The sequence below is a fragment of the Sorex araneus genome, chromosome 1 (genome assembly GCF_027595985.1).
Source record: "Sorex araneus isolate mSorAra2 chromosome 1, mSorAra2.pri, whole genome shotgun sequence".
Taxonomy (NCBI): domain Eukaryota; kingdom Metazoa; phylum Chordata; class Mammalia; order Eulipotyphla; family Soricidae; genus Sorex; species Sorex araneus.
Window position 1 is genome coordinate 88307911 of NC_073302.1, and position 23023 is coordinate 88330933.

General features: G+C 47.5%; 1 protein-coding gene across 1 annotated transcript in view; it reads left to right on the plus strand.

The window, feature by feature from the left end:
• LOC101557809 (guanine nucleotide-binding protein G(q) subunit alpha) overlaps window positions 1-23023 on the plus strand; it is a 255180-nt gene that overhangs the window by 227142 nt on the left and 5015 nt on the right. Inside the window, exon 6 of the mRNA XM_055124190.1 lies at window positions 22823-22976. Within this exon, the coding sequence (XP_054980165.1) occupies window positions 22823-22976 (154 nt within the window). The remainder of the gene's footprint in view (window positions 1-22822; window positions 22977-23023) is intronic.

Sequence of the window (23023 nt, forward strand, 5' to 3'; positions counted from 1 at the left end):
AAGCTTTGTAACTATTCTCACAGTGATTCGGCTAAAAAACAAAAGTTAATAAATGTTTAAAAAAGAAAAAATTGCAGCATGCAAAAAAAAAATTCAGGATGTTTCTCCTTTGCAGAGTTTAACTCAGAGGTTCCATTTCACTGGAATTATTTCATAGGCAAGCTTAGCTTTGCCAAATCTCGTCAGGGTGGAACCTGAACTTTCAAATGTGACCTCAATCCTGTCCTCTAAGACTTTGATCCTCAGTAAATGGCAAAAGCTCCAAGTTGAGATAACAAGGTATTATCATCGCAAATGCAAGGTGCCAGGATGCCCCCTTTGAGAGGGGAAGCCAGCTCGGAGGGAGGGGTTGCCTGTCTGGGCGGAGTCAGCAGGGCTCCAGGGAATAAGAACAGCAGTGAACCACAGTCTGCTATCAGAGAGGATTTCCAGGAACACTCAGAGACTCAGAAATGCCAGGACGCAGTGAGGCCTCCATCTCCCCAGTTGAAAATTTTCTTCAGAGAATTTGTGTTAGCTACATGAGCAGAGAACATGGGAAATAGAGCTGCCACAGGAATGCAGTTATGCAGTAAGGGTTTGTCCTGAGAAATGAGTGTTCGTGGTTGTGTGAATGTCACAGAGCGCAGTTACACCCACTGAGGTAGCACAGCCAAGTGGATTTGGATCGGGGTTGGATCTGGTTGCATTCTTTTTGGTTTTTCTTTGTAATTTAATTTTAATTTTTTTAATTTTGTAGGGCATTTGCCTTGCACGCCACCGACCCAGGTTCAATTCCTCCGCTCCTCTCAGAGAGCCCGGCAAGCTACCGAGAGTATCTCGCCCACACAGCAGGGCCTGGCAAGCTACCCGTGGCATATTCGATATGCCAAAAACAGTAACAACAAGTCTCACAATGGAGACGTTACTGGTGCCTGCTCGAGCAAATCGATAAGCAACAGGATGACAGTGACAGTGACAAGTTTTTTTTTTTAATTGAATACACCATGAGATAGAGCACTACAAAGCTGTTCATGATTGGGTTTCAGTCATACAATGTTTTAACACGCATCCCTCCACCAGTATAATTTCGCATCATCAATGTCCCCAGTTTCTCTACCATCCCACCCTCAATTCCCCCCACTGGAGCCTGTCTCTATGGCAAGTACCTCCTCTCTCTGTCTCTGTCTCTGTCTGTCTGTCTGTCTGTCTCTCTCTCTCTCTCTCTCTCACACACACACACACAATGCTGAAAGGTTATTACATATATCCTTTGGCCTACTTTGAACACAGTTCTTGTCCAGAGTGACCATTTCCAACTATTATTGTCACACTGGACTCTCGTCTCTCTTATCTACCCTCCACCCCACACACACTTGTGGTAATTTCCAACTACTGACCAGTCCTTCTCGCTCTTGTTTGCCCTGGCCTTGGCTATTAGTCCCTCTTCCAGAACTATTCAAAGTTCCCTGAGCTTCTCCCCCACAAAGTGAACAGATTGTGCTCTCAAGCTTGATAGGCACGTTGGCTGGATGTAGAATTCTCCACCGCACACTCTTTCAAGAACTCCTGTGTGCCATTGTAACCGCTCAACATTCGATGGCTCTTCTGCTAGCTTATTATTTTTATGTGACCTGTTCTCTAAAAGTTTTCAAATTTGTTCATGGCCTTTTGGTTTGTTTGTTTGCTTGCTTGCTTGCTTGCTTTTCTGTCCTACTTATTCTGGATTTAATCGGAAACTGCGTTTTGAGCTGTGACCCCAAGATAGAATTATGCACAAATTTAGTATTTGTTTGAAATTTTTCTTTCCCCCATTTTCTCCTGCCACAGCTTGTTTTAGCCAAATGAACAACTATTATGACTTTTCTCTCTGAACTTTTCTTTCCAATTTTCCATTTCTTTATACTTCCTGTCAGATTGCCTGCAGTTCTCTTCCCAACTCTGTTTGTTTGCATTCATAAATTTTCTTTTTGAAGCTCTAAGAGCTCCCTTTATTCCATAACTGTTCTCATTTTCTCATTTTGAAGGTCAATATCCTGTTTTTATTTCAGGGATATCTTCTTACAGGATTTTTCCCCCTTTCCAAATATTTTCATATTTCCACGATGATTCCTTTCTTCTGTTTTATTTTTCTCCGCACCCCACCCCCACCCCTATTAGCCTTCCCCTGTTTATTTGCTTAGGTGTCCATATTTCACACCGGAAATTTTTAAAAAATATTTGGTGTTTCTAGGTATTTTGCAGCCAAGGACACTGAGCATCTTTCTTCCCCTGGCTGTCTGTGTGGGTAGTTCTCTGGTTGAGAGTCTGGCTTTGGGACTTGCATAGCACAAACTCACCTGTTCTCTCAGCCTGACCATGGAACTGAGTGTCCCTGGGCTCTGGGGCTCTGCCAGGACCCGCCCACACCTCCGTTCCTGTGTTCCAAGTACCAGATTGTCACTGGAGTTCCCCTGGATTCAGCTTCAGACACAGAAACCTCAGGCAGGTGTTGGGCTGCTTTTAGTCTGTCAGCCTGGGTCCACCTCAGCCAGCAGTTGACCAATAGTTTCCCACGTTTATGATTGGAGTTTCGTCCCAGTTTCTTTGCTGGGTTTTGAAAGTTGCTTTCATTTTGCGAGGGTCTCAGGAAACAATGATATAAATAACATCTTTCGCCAAAATTTTCTTTAAATCCCAGTTACTCTTGGCATATCTCTAAACTTTTGAATCATTTCCTGTTTTTTTTTCTTTTCATTTAGTACCTGCTAAGCATAACATGATGGTAATTCTTGCAAGTCAGTATATCCTTTATGTATGGGTGGTTGTTTTTCTGTGTGTGTGTGTGTGTGTGTGTGTGTGTGTTTCTCAGCACCTCCCCCTCCACCCCAGATATATCCCCACTCTGTCTTTTTTAATGTTTAGATCATGGGAAAGCTGAACTTGGCAGTCACAGTGATCTTAAAAGTTCCTTTTTGCCCTCATCAGAACACATCAGATAGTGATCCAAATCGTAGTTTTGCAGCTGTGTAAATCCTCCAGGACCTGTGTCACTCTTTTGGAGAGATATGCTTGCTATGGATTCACACAGTACAGGACCATCAGACGTGTATTTATGACCACGTAGTTACAGCTACTCAACCAGACAAGGCAGAAGTGTGGAGAGAGAGGTGGGGGGAGAAACAGGGAGGAAGAGGGAGAAAGAGGGGAGAGGAGAGGAGAAAGAGAATGTCCCTTCTGCAGAAGCCTTTGTACTACCTTGTATAGAGTGAAAGGATGCAGTGAAATCATGAGACAGAAAGCAGACCCGTCTGTTCCCGGAGTTGGCTTCACTTCATGTGAGCATTCCCCGGGAGCTGCAGGACTCCTGCTCGACCAGGCAAGCTGCAACCACAAAGCAGACGCCATCTGGCTTTCACCAGCACAGCCATGACCTCCTGCCCTCTCCGGAGCCCTGGTCTGAGCCAGCACATGAAAGACCACCTGAACTCATGGTCCATGGGTGTGCATAAGCGTTCTCTGACGGTCATCAAGTCCGTGATTTCTTCCTTGCACCAGAACCTAATTCCATTAAGTCATCCCTGAAGTCAGCAGAAATACCTAATATCTCTGTGCCTCTTTTTTTCTATCATGTTGTTCAAGAGTCCTTGGTCACCTTTCACCCCCAAACCCTCCCCATTTTAGTTTTAACATCTGGTCGGTCGTAGGCAGTTCAGCTAGCTCAGAGGCAGTGGGGCAGTATTCCTTTACTCTGCCTCGTGTAGGACTTGTCATGTAGGACTCCAGCCTGTGGAGGTGGAGGAGATAGATCAGGCAACTTCATGCACTCTATTTAGAGCTGAATAAAACCTAAACTTGAAAGCACCAGTTTGCTAATAAGGTTGTGAACCTTTAGAAATGCCCTCTGTATTTTAAACACGGAGCCGACCCAAGGAACATCTCTGGGGCTTAGAGCACCTGCTAGGCAAGGCATGTGGCCCTGAGTTTATGTCCTTGGTGACCCACATGTGCTCTGCTGTCTGTGATCTCTGGTGGCACCAACAATTCCTGGGTGTATTGAGCTATTCTGTGTGTGTGTGTCTGTGTCTGTTTGTGTGTGCGCACGCGCACACACACATTATTATAGGAGCCTTAGGGTGCGAGTTCTGAAGAGAGCTCTGTAAGCTGGAGTGCAGGCTTTCCGTGATGGGAAGGTGCTCGGTTGTGATCTCTGGCACCTCACAGTGCTCCCCAACACCCACATGGTCAGAAGTAGCCCCTGAGCATCCCAAAACCTGGGTAGGGTGAGGGGAGCTGGGGGCTGAGGGCAGAGAGATGGTACAGTGAGTGGGACATTTGTCCGATATGTGGCCAACACAGGTTCTGTCCTCGGATCACGCGTGGTCCTCCAAGCACTGCCAGAGCCATCCCTGCATAGAGTGCTGGTACTGAGCACAGCCAGGGGTGGCGCATCACCAGAATAACAAGACAGGACGTGAGAACAGTAGGGAGTACTGCAACTAAGAAGTGCCACGCCTGGTGGGCACGCATGTGAGCACGCATTGAGCCCATGTGCACGCACTGCCATCAAAGGCACATCCACTAGCAGCCACAGGCCCTGGCTGTGTGGCCCCAGGTGCTACAGCTAAAGCTGGGCAGACTCCTCATTGCGTGACAGGCAGGAAAAAGGGAAAGTGCCAGAAGAGCATGTCTGCTGTCAGAGACCGTGCCCCAGGGTGAGTGTCACCTGGAGACAGAGCTCACGGGTTCCCAGCATACTACGCCTCACTGTACGGTCATTGCAAAATTCATACAAAGGGGGGAGGTGCAACTATTTTATTTTTTTTTTAGTTTTGTTCATATTGCTTGCAAACCACTAACAACTAAACTGCCCTTTGGTTCCAGATTTAGAATGCCTGGAATACTTTGTGAATATCCCTTAAATTTGGAGAGTCCAAAATAATGCTTTCAACTTGAAGCCCATGGAATCATTAATCTTACATTTACCCACAATCAGAAGGAAGTGCTCTCTGTCCTAGCACGCTGCACAATTGGACAGTCCAGGAAGGCAGAGTCTTGCCCTTTCCCCTGACTTAGCCCTGCCGCTGCCCCCGCCAGCCCGCTCCCCTCGCTCCCCCATCTGTTCCTGGGGTGGAGGACAGTACCATGGCGCTCAGAAACACATGCACACAGGAGGCACGCGTGCCCTGCAAGCACCAGCCTCAGCCGGCAGGGCCCAGACAGACAGATGTACTTCCCTGGGCCCCCCCCCTGAGTGCACTCAGCTCCGCTTCTCTCAAGGCTCGAGACTTACAGAGTCATCAAGTGATGATTCTGCGATGCAGGGTCATTCACCAACCAAGCACCGAGAGGAGAAAAAAAAAAAGATGTATTGCTCCTGCAGTGAGATGCAGTGTCCGTTCTAAGCAGTTGAGTCGTCCTGCCTCAGTCACCTTTGGGAGTTTTGAGATCTGAGGTGGCCGTTGTCCTCCTCTGGTCCGTTCCCATCGGAACCAGGCTGCTCTCTCCTCCTGCCTGGGTTCAGATTCTCTCATCCCCAGTGCATGTGTACTTGGGAGTTCTTACTCTTCCGCTGCATTTTACTATTTACTGTTGTTGTTCTGAGAGCTGGCAAGTCATTTCCCCTAAAAGGTTTTAAATCATATGAGTTTTTTTTATCAAGGTTTTTTTTTTTTTGCCAAACCCAGCCCCCTCCCCCGCCCCATCTCCATAGTAACGTGGTGATAGAGTCTAAAGATTATGTCTGACCACAGGCACAGAATTTTCCATGTGAGCGATGATTGTTTGCTCACGTTACCCTTGCCCGCCCGCCCTCTGCTGCTCAGAGTCTGTTCTCTCCATGGCGCCTGATTCCTCCGGCTCCTGCCTCCTTTCTTTCCCCAGGGAGGAAACCAATTTTAAGTGATTTTAATCTGCCTTCATTGTAACGAAGGGGCTTGTTTGGGCCTTATCTCTGATCTCACTTGGTTCTCGGCAAGGCCTTTTACTCGCTCGTACTCGAGAGCAATTTTCTGTACTGCAGGAGCCACTGATTCTTTCCATTTATTTTTGTCTGACTGCCCAATTTTAATAGTCAGGCCTTATTATAAATGTTCTATGTAAACTCTTCATTTCAAAATCATTTTTTTCAACATGTAGCACGTTTTTATGAAAAGTAAAGAGGAAAGAAGAAAACACTTCTCAAATGTAAAATATCAACACTTTCCATTTTACCATCTGTTCTTCGGCGCCTGTCTATGTAGTTGATGCTTTATTGGGGTGGTGGGTGGAGGGAGAGTGCTCAGCAGGTATTTAGGAGACCTATGGGGGCTCCTGGGGACTGTAAGCCCCCCGGGCCTGTGCATCCATGCAGGCGCCTGAGAACGCCGTGCTCTTTGGGTCTGTGTGTCCAAGAATCAGAGCCAGGTCAGACATATGCTGGGCTTGTGCCCTAACCACTGTGCAATCTTTGGATCTCTTTGTGTAAGGGTGGGAAAGGGGCTCTGTGAATCTTACGGTAGTCTCTGTACCTTCAGTGTCAGTGTGTGTTACATGTGTGCATTGTTCAGAGACAGGATTGTAAAAGGCCATCAGGGCCGCAGTAATAGTACAGCAAGTAGGGGACTTGAAAATTTAAATATCTTTATTTTTGATTTTTAAAAAAATACTAAGTTTAGAAAATTTTTATTTCGATTTCTTAAAGACTTGTTTTTAAAACAGGTTGGGGTGGGGGGCATTGAACAGTGATACAGCAGGGAAGACACTTGCCTTGCATACAGCCAACCCAGGTTTGATCCCTGGCATCCGTCTGGTCCCCCAAGCCCACCAGAAGTGGTCCCTGAGAACAGAGCCAGGAATAAATCCTGAGCACTGCCAGCTGTGGGCACAAACCAAAAAATAAATAAAAACAGATTTTAAAAGTAGGCGCCCATTGTTTCTCAAAGCACATTCATGCACAGAACACAGAATTGAGAATTTTCAGTTTTCCTTTGTTTTTATTTTTTGCTTTTGTTTGGGGCCATTTCTGGCAATGCTCGGGGGTTACTCCTGGCTCTGCACTCAGGCATCACTCCTGGTGGTGCATGGAGGACAATATGGGATGCCTGGGATCGAACCAAGGTCATCTGTGTGCAAGGCATACGCCCTACTCACTGTGCTACCGCTCCAGCCCCTTTTCAGCTTGGGAGGGATCTTTTGAGTTCGCCTCCATGTATTTGAGGGAATTTCTCGTACATAGCAGTATGTCTTGCAGGATGGGAGGTCAAGTTTTAAAGCAGCACAAGGAAACAAATCAGTGATTTCCTAAGGTGCCAGGACCCTGTTCTGCCTCACGATCAAAGGAAACCACAGGTCATTGAGCAATGATAAAAAGTCATTAAGAATGACAGGGAATTGTCCAGCAGAATTGGAGCCAAGAATTCACCCAGAAGATCCCTGAAGCACACCTTCAGGTAGTCCCATAACCGAAGCCGAGGATTTAAGCTTTTCACCTTTGTCATTAGGTGTCTGCTGAGCGCAGCACGGGGACAGGGGAGTTCACCTTGACCTTCCCTAGGAAACTGATTCAGGCTCCTTAAAGTAACATGCAAATCTATCTTTTCTAAATGAGGACGATTTCACAATACATTTTCTGACTAGATATGCCAGATGTATGTTATGAAAACCTGTGTGCACCATCTGGGTGAGTCTGTTGACTGCCCTGGCACTTGAATTGAGCAAATAAATTGAAATATTGATTCCCTTTTCTTAGGTTTCGTCCTCTGTGTTTGGGAAAGAAATCGGGTGCTTTTGCCTTGGAAATAGAAAGAAATATATTTAGAAGCTCCTAAGAACGATGTGGGGGAGTGAGTTTGGAAAAAAATAAGAATAAAAAGAGGACTGGCAGGCAGGAGTCTCTTTCGCTTTTATTTCACAGATAGGTACTTCTTCACATATTATAAAGGCTCAATGTAAGTTCTGAATCAAGTGCTCAAATTCCTACCTAGGTCAGTGTGTAAACATAGATGTTCATCTAGAGTCAAGTTTGCTGTGTTGCTGACAGTCTCAGTTTTTTAATTACATGTTGAGGATGTTGACATTTTTTTTTCACCATCTCCACGTAGGAATTCAGAATCCTGGGAATGCTCACTGGTTTGAGCTAGTGTCAGAACTAGAAGCTTTACCAAACCACAGTTCATCGGACCATGCCCGAGGGCCGGGCCCACTCACCACTTCTTGTGCTAAGGCACTGCATTTGTGCAGCTTTATAAACGGCTAAAAAACCAAGTAATAGAGCATGTGGGAACACTTCCTGTTTCCTTGGGGGAGGAGGGGGTGCAAACCCAGCAATGTTCAGGTATTACTCCTGGCACTGCACTTAGGACTTATCCTGGCGGTGCTCGGGTGACCATATGGGTTGTGAGGTCAGCTGCTGGGGTCAGCTGCATGCAAGGCAAATGCCCTCCCCGCTGTGCTGTCACTCCAGCCCCACTCAGGGCTTTCCTATTCAGCAGCAGAGCTGAAGTGGTTACCACAGCCAGCATGGCCTGCAAAAACAAAGTACACACACACACACACACACACACACACACATATATATATATATATATATATACATATATATATATATTCACACCAAGCAAGTGTTAGCTCTTACCACTAATAACATTAAACTTTACGTGAAATCACTTTTAATGTTTCCATAGCAAGAGAGACGTGTAAATTCTGAAGTGTTTCAGCATGTATTGACCCTGAAAATATGAGAGGAAGAAAAACTGTCATTTCTACAGAAAGAATACTCAGAATATTCTAGATGTGCTTTGCGAGAGAAGCTTCATTATTCTTGGAGGGTTGGCATTTCCCAAGGAGCACGAAGACCCATGGCCACTCCTGAGACAGTGCCCACAGCTGGGCAAGACACTTCACTCCTTGTGCCTGAGGGTCTGTGTCTCCCATTGGTGTGGTGTTGGGGGCCACAGGTCCCTCCGGAGTGCTGAAGTGTGGGGTATGTTGTGATACCTGACCCCCTGCCTCCCCCCCCTCCCGCCTCTGCAGAGAAATCTCTCTCACCAGCAAGTGATTGCATCTTCTTTCTTCACTTTTCTGCCAGTTGAACAGTTGACCTGCTTCCTGCTCTCCTGGCCAGGTTTTATCTCAGTAACTTAGAGCTGTCTTAACTCTGGACCTCTGCTGTCCAGTTCCTCTTCCTGTCAGGTCTGGATCTCTGCCCCTGCAGTCCCTGAGGGCTGGAGAAATGGAGAGAGACTGACAAACAGCCTTGAGGACTAGAACTTGAGGGCATGTCATCACGTCAGGAAGATGCTTTCTGCAACCTTTGCACCTGATCTCTCTGAGCACAGGCAAATCGAATTCTTGTCCCAGCGCAGATAGCAACTAGGAAGTTACATGTCTTTGGAGTGAACCAAATTAACATTAAAAAAAAGTTGAGGCTCATGAAAGAAATGCTCTACCAAAATTGTTTTCATTTCCTTCGTATCCTCTTACTTCATTTTCCCTGGGCTAACCCTGGCAGTAACACTAAGCACTTGCTCAGATTGGGTTGTGGGTGTGTCGGCTCTTCCTGAACCTTTTCAGACTAAGCAGTTTCCAAACTCAGTGTATAGCCCAGTTCCGTTTCATTTCAGTCTGTTGCCTGTACTGTTTCTGTTTCTTTCCATCTGAAGTCTTCAGCAGTTTAGCCAAGCTTGTTCCTCAGCGTGCAGTCAGAAAGGGGACAGAGAAGCAGAAAGTACTGATACTCAGACACACTGTGGATGCTCAGAAATGCTTTCACTGATACTCAAACATGCTGTCACTGATCCTCAGACACACAGTGCAGATACTCAGACACACTCACTGATGCTCACTCTGCCACTGACACTCAGACAATGTCTGGATACTCAGGCACACAGTGCGGAAACTCAGACACACAGTACAGATGCTCACACTGTCACTGAGACTCAGGCACACAGTATAGACACCCATAATCTTACTGGTACTCAGGCACACTGTCATTGATACTCGGATAGACAGTGCAGGTACTCAGACAGGCTGTCGTTAATACTCAGGCACAGTGTGAATTCTCAGACATGCCATCATAGATACTCAGATACACTCTGCTCTTTGCTCAAAGCTCTGGCACAGTTTGCAGAGAACTACATCAGACCCATCTCCAGCTCCATTAACCATACAAGCTGCAGGACACAGAAACCAGTTTGACTTCATGGAAAAGACCTATTGAGACACTGAAATTTGATTTTTACAATAAAATGTTTTCTTATAGAACTGTTGAATCTCGTTTAATCTGATCTCATACATGTCCCAGAATATTTCCTTGAAATACCTAAAATGCCAAATAACCCAGAAGTCAATAAGAAAAGTTATAATAAAGGCCAGTAGCTGATTTATAAGGAATTTATACCAATCGATAATCAGACTGCTTAGACAATCTTTGTTGGTTGGTATAAGCAAGCAGTCCCCATACAGAGACTATCCTACAGGTTACCAAATCGTTTTGTGAAATTATGACTGAACCTGTTCGTGAGCTGTGTTATTTGATGCAGAGGTTTTGCAAGGGTCCAACACGCTCCTTGAGAGGTCGCCGTGAGCTGAGCCATGCCGCACACTTGTTCCTGGAGTGCTCGGTTTGTTCAGCTCTTCTGTGAAGCTGTTCTATGGTCTGCTAAGAGCTTCGCTCTTCACTATAAGCTTTGATATGCTGACAGGAAATGTTCACTCTGAAAATCATTACACCCAGAGTTGTGAAGTCAAGTGCTAATTTATCATGGTTTAAAGAAACTGTTTAACACCAGGAATGTAGCTAAACTTGTTTGATCTTCTGAAGCAATTCTAAGAAGAATTTTAAACAAAAATCTTAGGATGTAAAATTGAACAAAACACAGGATCTATATTTTATGTACAAGATAATCATAATCTTTTAAAACTGTTGTTTAATATAGTAACCACAGGCCCACATGACTACATCATGGATAAATGAAATTGAAAAACATGTCCTCACTTGAATTAACTACCATCCAAGTGTAATTAGTAGCCCTTTAGAGTGTTTGACTTCTAACTAGAACAGCAAAGAGACAAAAGTGATTTTCCATAATCTCAGGAAGGTCTTCTTCATAGCACTGACGTGAAAGAAACCCCCAAACTACATAGTTCAAACACTGCAAGAAAACTTAAATGATCAGAAAAGCAATAAACCATGGAATTTTTCTTGTCTTTCCCTCCAAATTTTGTATTTTGATTCTTCTTTTTTTATATATTTTATTTATTTTTTAATTTATTTTATTGAATCACCATGTGGAAAGTTATAAAGCTTTCAGGCTTAAGTCTCAGTTATACAATGCTTGAACACCCATCCCTTCACTAGTGCACATATTCCACCACCATACCAATGCTACAGTAGAGAAAAAGCATTGAATTTTATTTTAAATGCCTGGAATGAATACAAATATAGCTAGGGGAACTGATTAAGGCTTGGGTCGCTGATGTTGGTTCCGTTCAGGTTGGACCCAGAGAAAAGAAAGTCAGGGCATTCCTTAGAGGATGGGATACACGTTCAATCTTGGAGGAGCTGGCACCCAACTACTTTTCAAAATGACCAGTTTCACTTAACTGACAAAATCACCACCATTTCTGCCTTTTACTCTTCACAATTCCCAAGCAGTGGGTTACAGCTGGAGTCTTGAGTGCTGGGACCAGCATGTAATACTCACTGTGCCTTATCAGTGGTCCTCAGAAAGAAGGAGAGGGCCCAGTGTCTGGAAATAACCTCTCTTTCCCTGTTAAAATTTATTTGTGTTAGGGGTCAGAGCAATAGTACAGTGGGTAGTGCATTTGCCTTATACCTGGCCCACCCGGGTTCAATCCCGAGCATCCCATATGGTCCTCCAAGCCCCGCCAGGAGTAATTCCTGAGTGCAGAACCATGAGTAATGTTGCCGGGTATGACCCAAAAAGAAGTCAAAAATTTTTTTTCACTGGTATTCTTATTCTGTCAAAATCTAGCAGGAACACACAGAATAGTCTGTGTTAAGTGAGCAATGTATGCATAAAAGGCTTCAGATGTGGTGGGAATATATATTCATTCAAACACATTGTACCTTAGATCCTGACACATGCTGTGGGTTCCCTGGCGCCAGCATCAGAGCCCAGCCATCAGATCTCAGCCACATTCTGTAGATAAGTCTATCTTGATGACTAGCATACTGAGTCACCATCCATTTGCTGCAGAAATACTATTTTGTGTGAATGGGGCCAGAGCCCCAGGAGTTAGCAGCAGGTTAGAATACTAGATGAGCTATTGTTCTCTGTGCGTATAGATTTACAGGTATCTGGATATAAATCCTATTAAAGGTTTGTGGATTTTTTTTTCCCTCCCTAGTTCCAGAACAAACAAATTATCAAATTAGACAAGAAAGGAACTGGTCCTTGTAGACAGAAGAAAGAAAAAAGGCCTCTGGTTCCAGCTCAGGGAAATTACTTGGCGCCTGGATTCCTACTGGAGGAGGAAGGGCTTCCGTGGAAGTGATGCACAGGATCTCAGGTGGCTGTGAGAGAACAAGTGTTTTTAGGGGTGGCGCAGAATGACGGAGTGATAGCTTTTGGCCAGGAAACAGCAGATCAGGGAACAGGAAGTGGTATTTCTCGGGAGCTGAGTAAGTTGACACTGAATGGTGGGCAGAAGAGAATGAGTTTAAAAGTTGGTGGCAAAAATGTTCAAGACACAAAACCACTGAATCCTTGCTCGGAAAGTGAGGAGTTTATACTTCCAGGTATGGCCCAATGTATACAAGAAAAAAACCGACAATCTTCATATATAGATATTTATATTCGTGTAAATTAAACATAAAGATCCTTGGTAAGGATTGACTTTTAACACAGAAGCATACGGTTAGCACAATAGCAGCATAGGGTCATTGTAAATAGATCAATATGCTGATCAAATACACTCTAGAAGGAAACTACTACTTGATTACTTGGCCAGAACTAAAATAGTAGGACACAGTAAGTGATGTAACCCGGGCCTGTCTAGCTTTTAGCGGGCCTCCGTGTCAAGGGGTGGGTGCTCTCCATGGATGATTTTTTTCTTTCATTCTTATTGTGGTTCTCTGTATAAACTGACCTGGGCCAGAGAAATAGTGCAGCATGTAGGTTACTGGCTTTGCACATAGCTGAACTGGATTTTGATCCGAGGCATCCCAGATGGTCCCCTGAGCCTGCCGGAAATAAGCCCTGAGCACTGCCAGGTATAGCTCAGAAGCAGGGAAAAAAATCAATATGAACTGAGATGTCAAGACTGAGTGTCCAGGTCTGCCACCCCTTTATCACCCCTCAGTGCTCCCCCGTCTCCTGTCCAATATAAGTCAGCTCCGTTTGCTTTGCAGGGGTCTGTCTGCATGACATCAGCTCACTGCTTCGCAACTTAGACCTGGTTGAAACAGGCAAATATGTCCTTGGCTTCTCTAAACATCCTGAGCAGGTAGAATACATTGACACAGAGACAGAAATTACCATATTAAAACTCTCAGGAACTCCTCAAGCCCAGGAGATTATGCCAAATTTGATTTCAAATAACCACTTGCAAAGATTTGCAAAGACTAAGGAAACTATGATGTTGCCGCCTGCCCGAGTCCGGAAATACCAACCTCATCGTTTCTGTCCCTGTTGTCCAGTGTGAGGGTGGAGGGAGGAAGCCGGGCTGTGTTTACTTCACTTTGCACCCCATCCATTCAGAGCATCCTCTCGACCAGCTGTGGGATTGACCGTGGAGCATTTTCGGAGGTTTTGAACATATTTGTTCCCCTTTAGCATATGGAAGATCTTTGGAAGAAACACGACAGGAGCAAAACTGGGCAAAGTCTGAGGAAAATCTTGCTTTCCCCCATTCCCCCCAATTTCCTATTCTGGAGAGAGGGAGTTCAGATAAGAGAACACGTTTGGGTCTAGCGGTGTGGTCTAGCAAGTCTGGAAGGTGGGGATGGTGAGAGCAATTGCTTGTGGCCGTGAGACGTCATGTCTGAAAGGAAAGAGGCATGACCCCTTTCCGGTCACTAATCTAACTTGAGGTTGTGACAGAAGCAGCTGGGCACCTAGGTGGGAAATCGTGGATAGATTAATGTTGTGTGGGTCCAGGGAATCCCACTAGCTGGACACTTTGGTGAGAGATGGGCGAGCAGATGCCTTATCGGGAGGTTCCAACATAATGATTTTTCTTTTTATTGATTGATTTGGTTTTTCAGGGACACCCAGAGAAGCTCGGGGGTTCCTTCTGACTCTGTGCTCAGGGATCACTCTGGCAGGGCTCCAGGACCATTTGCAGTGGTGGGGGTGGAACCCAGTTTGGCTGTGTGCGAGGGATCGCTGTGTGCTGTGGTTCAGCCTCCTCTACCATCAGGTGACTCCAGCCCCGTGAGTTTGCCTTGAAACCCTGGAAGCTGCTGTCTGCTGGGGCAGCCGCGCTTCCTGTGGGCTACTCACATATCCAGACCCTATGGGCATATGAGGAAAGCAAGGGTCACCTGCCCAGAGTTGCACAGTTGGACAGAACCGTGTCTTTGTGATTCATTTTCCAGCTCATGGTCCCGCCTCTTCTCTGTTCCCTGTAGCAGGAGTTTGGCATCCATATGTTTGGAATTCTGTTGGGGGGGGGGGGTGTATGTGTGTGTGTGTGTGTTGTGTTCTGTTGTGTTATTTCAACTTTTTTAAATTCAGTCACCATGGAATTACGAAGTGTCCATGATTGGGAATTGGTGGCATTCTCTATTGTTGCTATCTTAGGACAGATGAAGAAAATTGTTATCCTGTTGGGGAGATGCACACAAATATGCACATGCACATGCACACACACGCACACACACACACACACACACACATACATGTCAAGCATTTTCCGAAAACAGTTGAGGAAAGAAATGAGCAGAAGTCTGAACTTCATTTTTTTTTAAAATAAGGTGTCATCTTTTCAAATGGTTGCATTTACTTACTCCCATTGGCAACATTTATGGAATAAATGCATATCCGGGCTGGAAGTGGTAATGTTTCCAAATGTTCAGTGTTTGATTAGTGATGAGTTATTGTTTGGATTTCAACTTTACATTCATCAAGATCATTATTAAAAATCAATCCAACTTGCTCCCTTCAAAATGATCTTAAATAAAGTAATTGAGGGGCTGGAGCAGTGATGCAGCAGGGAGGACTCTTGCCTTGCATGTGGCCAGCCGGGTTCGACCCACCCCAAATCCTGTGTCTGACTCTCTCCATTCTTGATAAATTCCAGAAGTAGAAACGGTGCTGAGGTAAATGGGGGCCGGTGTCGGGCACCTTGGCTGCACGTTTCTCACCACAGCTAGTGTGCAGAGTCCCGTGACTCCTGCACGTGAGCCCTGCTCAGAATGTGCAGCAGAGTTTCAGCAACTGAGCCTCAAGTCAAGGTTTTGGTAATGCAAGCGGCAAACGGTTGTCTTCCATTTTGTGTACCAACTGCACGGAAGTGCTCCTGTGCTCATGCTCCGTGCACCCCACAGTTGAGGGGGATCTGGCATCCTGGTTAAGGCTCTGGAAGCACAGTGCCTTGGCCAGCTCATGGTTCAGATATGTTGGTTTTGGGGGGAATTTTGCTGTTGTATTTTGGGTTTGGGGCCCACACCTGGCAACAGCAATGCTCAGGGCTTACTCCTGACTCTGCACGCAGGAATAGCTCCTGGCGGTGCTCTGTGAGCCAAGTGGGGTGCCAAGGATCAAACCTGGGTTGGCCACATGCAAGGCAGACACCCGCCCTGCTGTGCTATCACTCCGCCCCGACCCCATACACACACCTTGGGGGCTCTGCTGCCAAAGTCAACTCTCAGAATCCACTCTGACTCCAAACAGCTTATGCCAGTTTGTCCAGTGGCTCTCTGGGGTCTCTCGCCTCAGGTGACAGCTGTGAACAGTGATGATGTGTCACTGAATGATGAGGGTATACCTGGCCCTGTGTGGCTCTACAAAGCCGCCCACAGAGAATCTGTGGAAGAATTTGGGGGCCCTCCATCCTGAGTACCCCAGCAGGACTGAATGTCAGGAGGGCACATGGGGTTGAGAGCGGCCGAGGGCCCTCGCTGCTGAGCTGATGCCTTGAGCACCCAGTTCTGCAGTAAGGACCGCAGATCTGCCTAGATCTCTGGGGCTAAGGGGATCAGTCAACATGGTTTACCGAAGTATTGATAAGAGGAAATATCAGGCTGGAGGCATAGTACAGAGGTCAGGCACTTACCTTGCACACAGAAGACCCCAGTTCAATTCTTGGCACCACAAAGAAGTGACCCCCAAGCCCCACAAGGGCTAACCCTGAGCACAAAGCCAGGAATCAGCCCTGAGCACCACTCAGTGTGGCTGCAAAACACAGTGCTGTATCACTGTCGTCCCATTGATTATCAATTTGCTCAAGTGGGCACCAGTAACATCTCCATTGTGAGACTTGTTGTTACTGTTTTCGGCATATCAAATACACCACAGGTAGCTTGCCAGGCTCTGCCGTGTGGGCGGGATACTCTCGGTAGCTTGCTAGGTCAGTGTGCAAGGCAAACACCCTACCCACTGTGCTATCGCTCCAGTCCCTCCAAAACAGAACCACATTTTTTTTTTTTTGGCTCTGCAGTCAGGGATCACTCCTAGAGGGCTCAGGGACCATACAGGGTGCTGAGAATTGAAGTAGGTCAGCTTAATGCAAGGCAAATGGCCTACCCACTGTACTGTTGCTCTGGCCCCTACATTATTTTTTAAATTAATGAATCACTGTGAGGTAGAGTTATAGATTCACAATTATGTTTCAGTCATACAGCAATTGAGCACCCATCCTTCCACCCGTGCCCTTTCGCCACCACCAATATTCCCAGTATTCCTCCCACCCCCCCACCTTCCGCCTCTGTGGCAGGCGCATTCCCTTTTACACTTTCTCTCCTTTGGGGTGTTGTGAAAGCCAAAAATTTTAGAAGAGGAAAGTATCAGCAGAAAGAGGCTGGCAGGTGAGTGACTTTTCTGAGAAAAAAAAAAATCAGGGCCATGTCTAAATGCTGAGAGAACAGTGAATTTTGTAAGATGGACCATCAGTGATTGTGGGGATGGTGGCAGGTGGCAGAAGGCGCAGCAATGGAGCCTCAGTCTCGGCTCAGGGCTGGCTTTTGCCCAGGGAAGTGCCAATCTGACAGGAGGGTCAGACCCACAGCTTGCAGAGACGCCAGACTCTCCGTGGCAGTGTTGGCAAAGTGTGTGTCCGTTGAGGCCAGAGGGAAACTGGCCAGCTCAGAGCATGGCAGAGCTGGCCTCCAGCTGGGGGCGGGAGTCATGGTTCCCCGGTCTCGCCTTTCTCAGTGGGGTTTGTATGTGGCTCAGAGAGGAAGCAGCAGCCTCTTGGTCTGTTCATGCCAGCTTCCCTGAGTGCCCTGGGCTGGCACTGGCACAGCACTGGGACTTGCCCGATAAGCTGGCACCATGACTGCTAAGCCCAGCAGGCTCTCTGGGTGGTGGCAGAGGACTTGAGCTCTTCATGGGGCTTATTCCGGATTTGGACTGTGCCAGTCCAGAGGATTCGAATAAGGCGGGAGTGTTTTGCTTTTTTTTCTGTATTGTATTTTAAAACAATTTTTGTAATGTTATTATAGGCACTGCAGTGTACAGTGATACTGATGGGAGGGTTCCTGCAGAGTCATCCCCCCACACCCTGCTAGAGTTTCCACTTCCCCACTGCTGCCCTCTGCCCCTCCCCCAGCCCTGCTCCTCTCCTGTCCCTCTGTGCTGAGGTCCTGCTGGAGACCAGGGGTCAGGATCTGTTCCCATTGGGCATCTGAGATTCCCCTGCTGTGCTTCTGTGTATCTCGTGTATGAGAGATCATTCTGTGTCCTTGTCCACCCGGGGTGGACAACGCAGCCGGGGTCTCTCGCTCAGGTGACCGCTGTAAACTGATGGCGTGTCACTGAATGGTGAGGAGAGCATACTTCCTGAGCATGCATACTTCCTGACTCTGTCCTTCCACACAGACGAGTCGGCCTCCAGTGTGTATTTGCACCACAGTTCACTCCCGGACGCTCGGGCTGTTTCCAGACGTGGACTGTTGTGCTGTGATGCACATCGGGGTGCAGATGGCTTTTCTGAACAGCTTTCGGGCCTTGATGTAGATGCCAAAAAGTGGAATTACTGGATCCCTTAGAGAACCGTGGTGTCATTTGGATAACACAGTTGCAGTTGTGTTGGTGTTGCTGGTCCTGCTGTGCAGTTGTGTACCCCACAGCTCTCCTGCCCCTTCCACTCCGTTCTTCTTGCCCCACCTAGGCCTGTCAGTACTAACCCCAGGCCCAGGGTCGCCCTGGATTAGTACTGTCTGCTCCCTGGTCTGTGTCTTTGTTGAGAATTCTCTTCTTGATGCCCCAGCACAGAGATCAGAATCTTTGGCCAACTGTTTCACACAGGATTTTCATGGATTTCTCTCCCTTGCTCTCTGTGATCGCTCCGTCTGCTGTGACCTAACTCTCTGTTCTCACCCACCATCCAACCTCTCCTTTGAGCACACGTGAAGCATGTGTGCTTTCCCCCGGATCTCCCCAGTATCGCCCCATCCTCACAGTCTGGCAGTGCCGGCCCCTGGCACCCTGGGATGAGCAGGCCGGGGCCAGGGCAGGCACACGGGGCCAGTCTGTGACGGCAGTGTGGCAGCATCACCAGCCACAGGTTGGGATGGTGGATCCACTTCCTGGTGGGCTGCAGTGAGCCAGCAAGCCTCTGGCTCCTTCCAGTTCCAAGTGTGCTCAAAGGAGTTGGAGCGATAGCCCAGTGAGGAGGGCGTTTGCCTTGCATGTGACCAGCTGGGGTCCAATCCCCAGTGTCCCATGTGGTCCCCTGAGCATTGCCACCTGTGACCAGAAAACAAAAACAAGCAATGTGTACCTTGAGTCTGCAGCTCAGCCTCTCTGGGGGCTACCAGGATACACCCCACATGTTGCCTTCAGTGGGACTCCCTAATGTTTGATTACACCGGTTTGGGGGTGCTGTTCTCCAGCCTGGAGGCCACCCCCACAGCATGTGACTGCTGAGCTGGTGGCTCCGTGGCAGGGTCCTCCACAGTGATGTGGGCTGTGTCAGCACCGTCACCCCTGTGCACCCTCCCGGCCTCCAGAATCCAGACCTGGTGAGCTCCCCATGGCTTCAGATGCACGGAAGCCTGGAGAAGCAGTTCCACAGGGCCCGCACCTGCTGTGCTGGGAGCAGGCCCGGGGCCACGCTCCGGGTTTGTCGGTGGCCCACCAGGTTGCCGCTCCTTGATGAGCCTTCATTCTTTGCTTCCCATGCTTCACCCGGACCCAGAAGCCCTGGCCACAGTCAGTGCAACTCGTGGTACATGGGGCCAGTAAGCCCTTCTATAGATCACTGATGTGTTGTTAAAGGTTGAGCCTGTGTGCTTATATATATCCATATATATGTGTGTCTATCTGTGAAAAATAATATCTCCCTCTCAGGTTGGTAGCCTCCTACTTTAAACCCCATCAGATGTGGCGCGGTGCTCTTGGAGTACGGGTGGCTAAGGTATGAGTTGTCGTGCAGCCTGTTTCCCCTAAAGAAACTCTTTTGGAGTATTTTTTGCATTTTTTCATAACAAACAATACAAAATAAATTATTTCGGTTCTGCTTTGGTGCAGGGGTTGGGGTTCGGGATGGAAACATCCAAAATATGGCGGTGGGAAGGTGTACTGGTGGTGGGATTGGTGTTCGGATATTAAATGGAATCAGATATTGTGAACTACTTGATAAAATCGATGAATTAATTTTTAAAAAGGCATTTCTGGGCCAAGCCGATATGAGCACTCCCGGCGGGGGAGCCGGCTTGGGCAGGCCTGTCTGAACAGAGCACGGGGCTCTGTCCCCTCCTGACCGCCTGCGGACGCTGTCTGACACTCCAGTGCCAGCCCAGTCTGGAATGCGCCTCAGGGCTGTCTCAGACGCCTTCTCTGAGGCCAGAGCACCCCCGCTCTGCCCTTTCCCCACCCCTGGCCACTTTCTCTCAGGCACCTCAGCGGGAAACCTACCCTGCCCTGGGGAGTCCCTGGGAAGGCCTTTCACAGCCTGAGGGAGCGGGCAGTCGTCCTGGTGCAGAGCGGGGTGCCAGCCATCCAGCCTCCCACCCCCTAGACGGCCAGAGTAAAAATAGCTCCCTGGGAGTAAAACAGCGACTCCCACCCTCTCACCAGTGACGGACTAACCTTTGGGTTCTTTTCCAGTTCTTTCCACTCTTATTAGGGCCTTCGCTTTCCTTCAGTTCTGAAGTTCCCAGCCTATAAAATCCGAAACTGCCCAATGTCATTTCTCAGTGTCTCTTGCCTCCAGGCCTTAAGAGTCACTGCTGGCAATGATAGCAAGTAAGAGGCATATATAAATAGAGGATATATTTTTTTCAGAATTGTGCCGATCATTTGCAGAGAAGAGGCTGGGATACAGCAAGATAAATGTCCCTTGATCCCGAGCCTCATCCGTAGTTCACTGTCTATGAAGTTGTCTGCATAGTGTGAATGTCAAAGACCTGGCTAAGGTTGGCCCGGCCAGGGTTAAGGAAGCTCTCTCTGAAAAGTGGGCCTCTACACCTCGATCGGAGACACCCACTTACCAGAGACCAGGGCGAGGCCTATTCAGAATCCAGAAAATCATCCTTGGTGAGCTACAGTTCTTTTTTTTTTTTTCTTGCTTTTTGGATCACACCCGGCGATGCTCAGGGGTTACTCCTGGCTCTGCACTCAGGAATTACTCTTGGCGGTGCTCGGGGGACCATATGGGATGCTGGGAATTGAACCCGGGTCGGTCACATGCAAGGCAAATGCCCTCCCCACTGTGCTGTCACTCCAGCTGCAGTTCTTGGAGAGAATTTACAATAGCAGGCAGGGTTTCCAGAGACTTGGGCTTGGCTTTGTCCCTCTTCTAAGAGGCAAAAGGAAAAATCGTACAGGAAGACAAAAATCTGAGCACAGTGTTCCTAGGTTGGCCCCCAAATCTTGCTGTTCTCCCTTACACATTATATGGTCTCTCCTCTTTGTACATCCGAGTCGATCAAAGGGAACTATTTTAGCTAGTTAGAAACGGAAGCAAAGCTCAGTGTATGTAAACATACCATAGGTATCTATTGGATGATGTGATCTAAAATTCCATAGACCAAGTTCCAGTGTGTTTGAGCAAGAAGTTAAAGTCAGGCATGCAGAATTGGGTTTTGGGTCCCTCCTACACACACCATTGTTTTTTAGTTCAGTTTTGGGACCACACCTGGCTCTGCTCAGGGCTTACTCCTAACTCTGACCTCAAGGATCACTCTTGGTGGAGCTCAGAGGATCATATGGGGTGCCAGGAATTGAACTTGGGTTGGCCACGTGCAACCTCACATGGGAAGCCCATGATTGCTTATCTGTAGTCTTTATGAAAGCAAGGTTTACTGCCCCACAGCTCCACGTGCAAGTTCTGGGACTCACGGAACCCATCGTGTGTTGGGGGGAGGTGGGGGCTTCAGTCCTTACCCAAAGCTCAGTCAGTTATAACCCCTATAACTGAAGGCGCCCAGGAAAGGAGTAAGGGGGCCCAGAAGATGGCTGTGGCATGAGCAAGGTCCTGACCTTGGCCATGCAGTGAGCAGGACAGGGGTGACGGGTGGTGGGGATTGATGCTTGTCATGCGTGGGGAGAAGAGCTGGGGAAGTGGCTTGGTGACTTCAAGCTCATGACTGGTAGGTACATGGCCACAGTGTCAACCCCAATGCCGCCCGCTGGTGCTGAGGGGCCCCTAGCAGCTCAGTAGCCAGCACCCAGTGACAAAGGCCTCAGTGAGGCTTAGGAAGGACCTGGGGAAGGACAAGGTGAGTCATTTTCCACAGCAACCACCTGGCCCACGGCCTCGGGGTGTCCAGCTAGGGAGGGTCTTGCAGAAAGGCGGGCTCCCCGGACAGGCTGGCGTGTCTTGTCAGAGCTGGGAATGATCTCGAGGCCTCTGAGAGGACAGGCTGGTGAAGAGGCATGGGGGAAACCAGAAGGTTTTCTGGATCTTCTGCCGGAAAATGGTAATTTTTTTTTTTTTTGGCATTTTGAGTCACACCCAGCAATGCACAGGGGTTGCTCCTGGCTCTGCACTCAGGAATTACTCCTGGCGGTGCTCAGGGGACCATATGGGATGCTGGGAATCAAACCTGGGTCGGCCATGTGCAAGGCAAACGCCCTACTCGCTATGCCATTGCTCCAGCCCGAAAATGGTAGACTTTTTAAGAGTGGTTTGACTCGGAAATAAGTAGCCTGGATCCCTGTCTTAACAAGCAGATTTCCTTGAGAATTGATGGAAGTTGTCTGTTATCAAAGCTGGCGTGAAGGTATAGTTTCAGGCTGAGAACCTTCATAAGTGCTGGAGGTGGGCGTTTCATATACTAGTCTCCCCAATTCTGTATGAAGACTAAAAGAAACCAAAGAAAGTATAAACTCCAATAAATAGGAAGTTTATGGTCTATAATACTTTCCCAAATACACACAGCTTAAGAAATACCCCAGTTAAGCCTGGCTTTTGATTCTTTAGTATTTGATCGTGAATAAATGCTGGCTGGAACTTAAAACTTTTTGTCCAATGCATCATGATTCCCTACGTTTTAATTTTTCTTAACTTTAAAATTACTTCAGCACGTGCTTCTGCTTCACCTTCTGCTTGTTACGAGGAGCTTGGGGAATAGAAATGGCTCGTGTGTGTCTTGAAATATTTGCACACAGACTTTTCTAGGGGCTTTGACCCTAGCCCAAGGCTCCAGACAGCGGGTGCATAAGTTGAATTGGACTTGCAAGATGAACTCAATTCACAGTTTGAGTGAGCCTGTATTTCACGCCTCGTTTTTTTATTTTTTTTAAATTTCCAGAATCGCATGGAGGAAAGCAAGGCACTCTTTAGAACAATTATCACGTATCCCTGGTTCCAGAACTCCTCTGTCATTCTGTTCTTAAACAAGAAAGATCTTCTAGAAGAGAAAATCATGTATTCCCACCTCGTTGACTACTTCCCAGAGTATGACGGTAAGTCAGTGCTATGCCTCCTGCACAAAACACCAGTTCTGGATCGC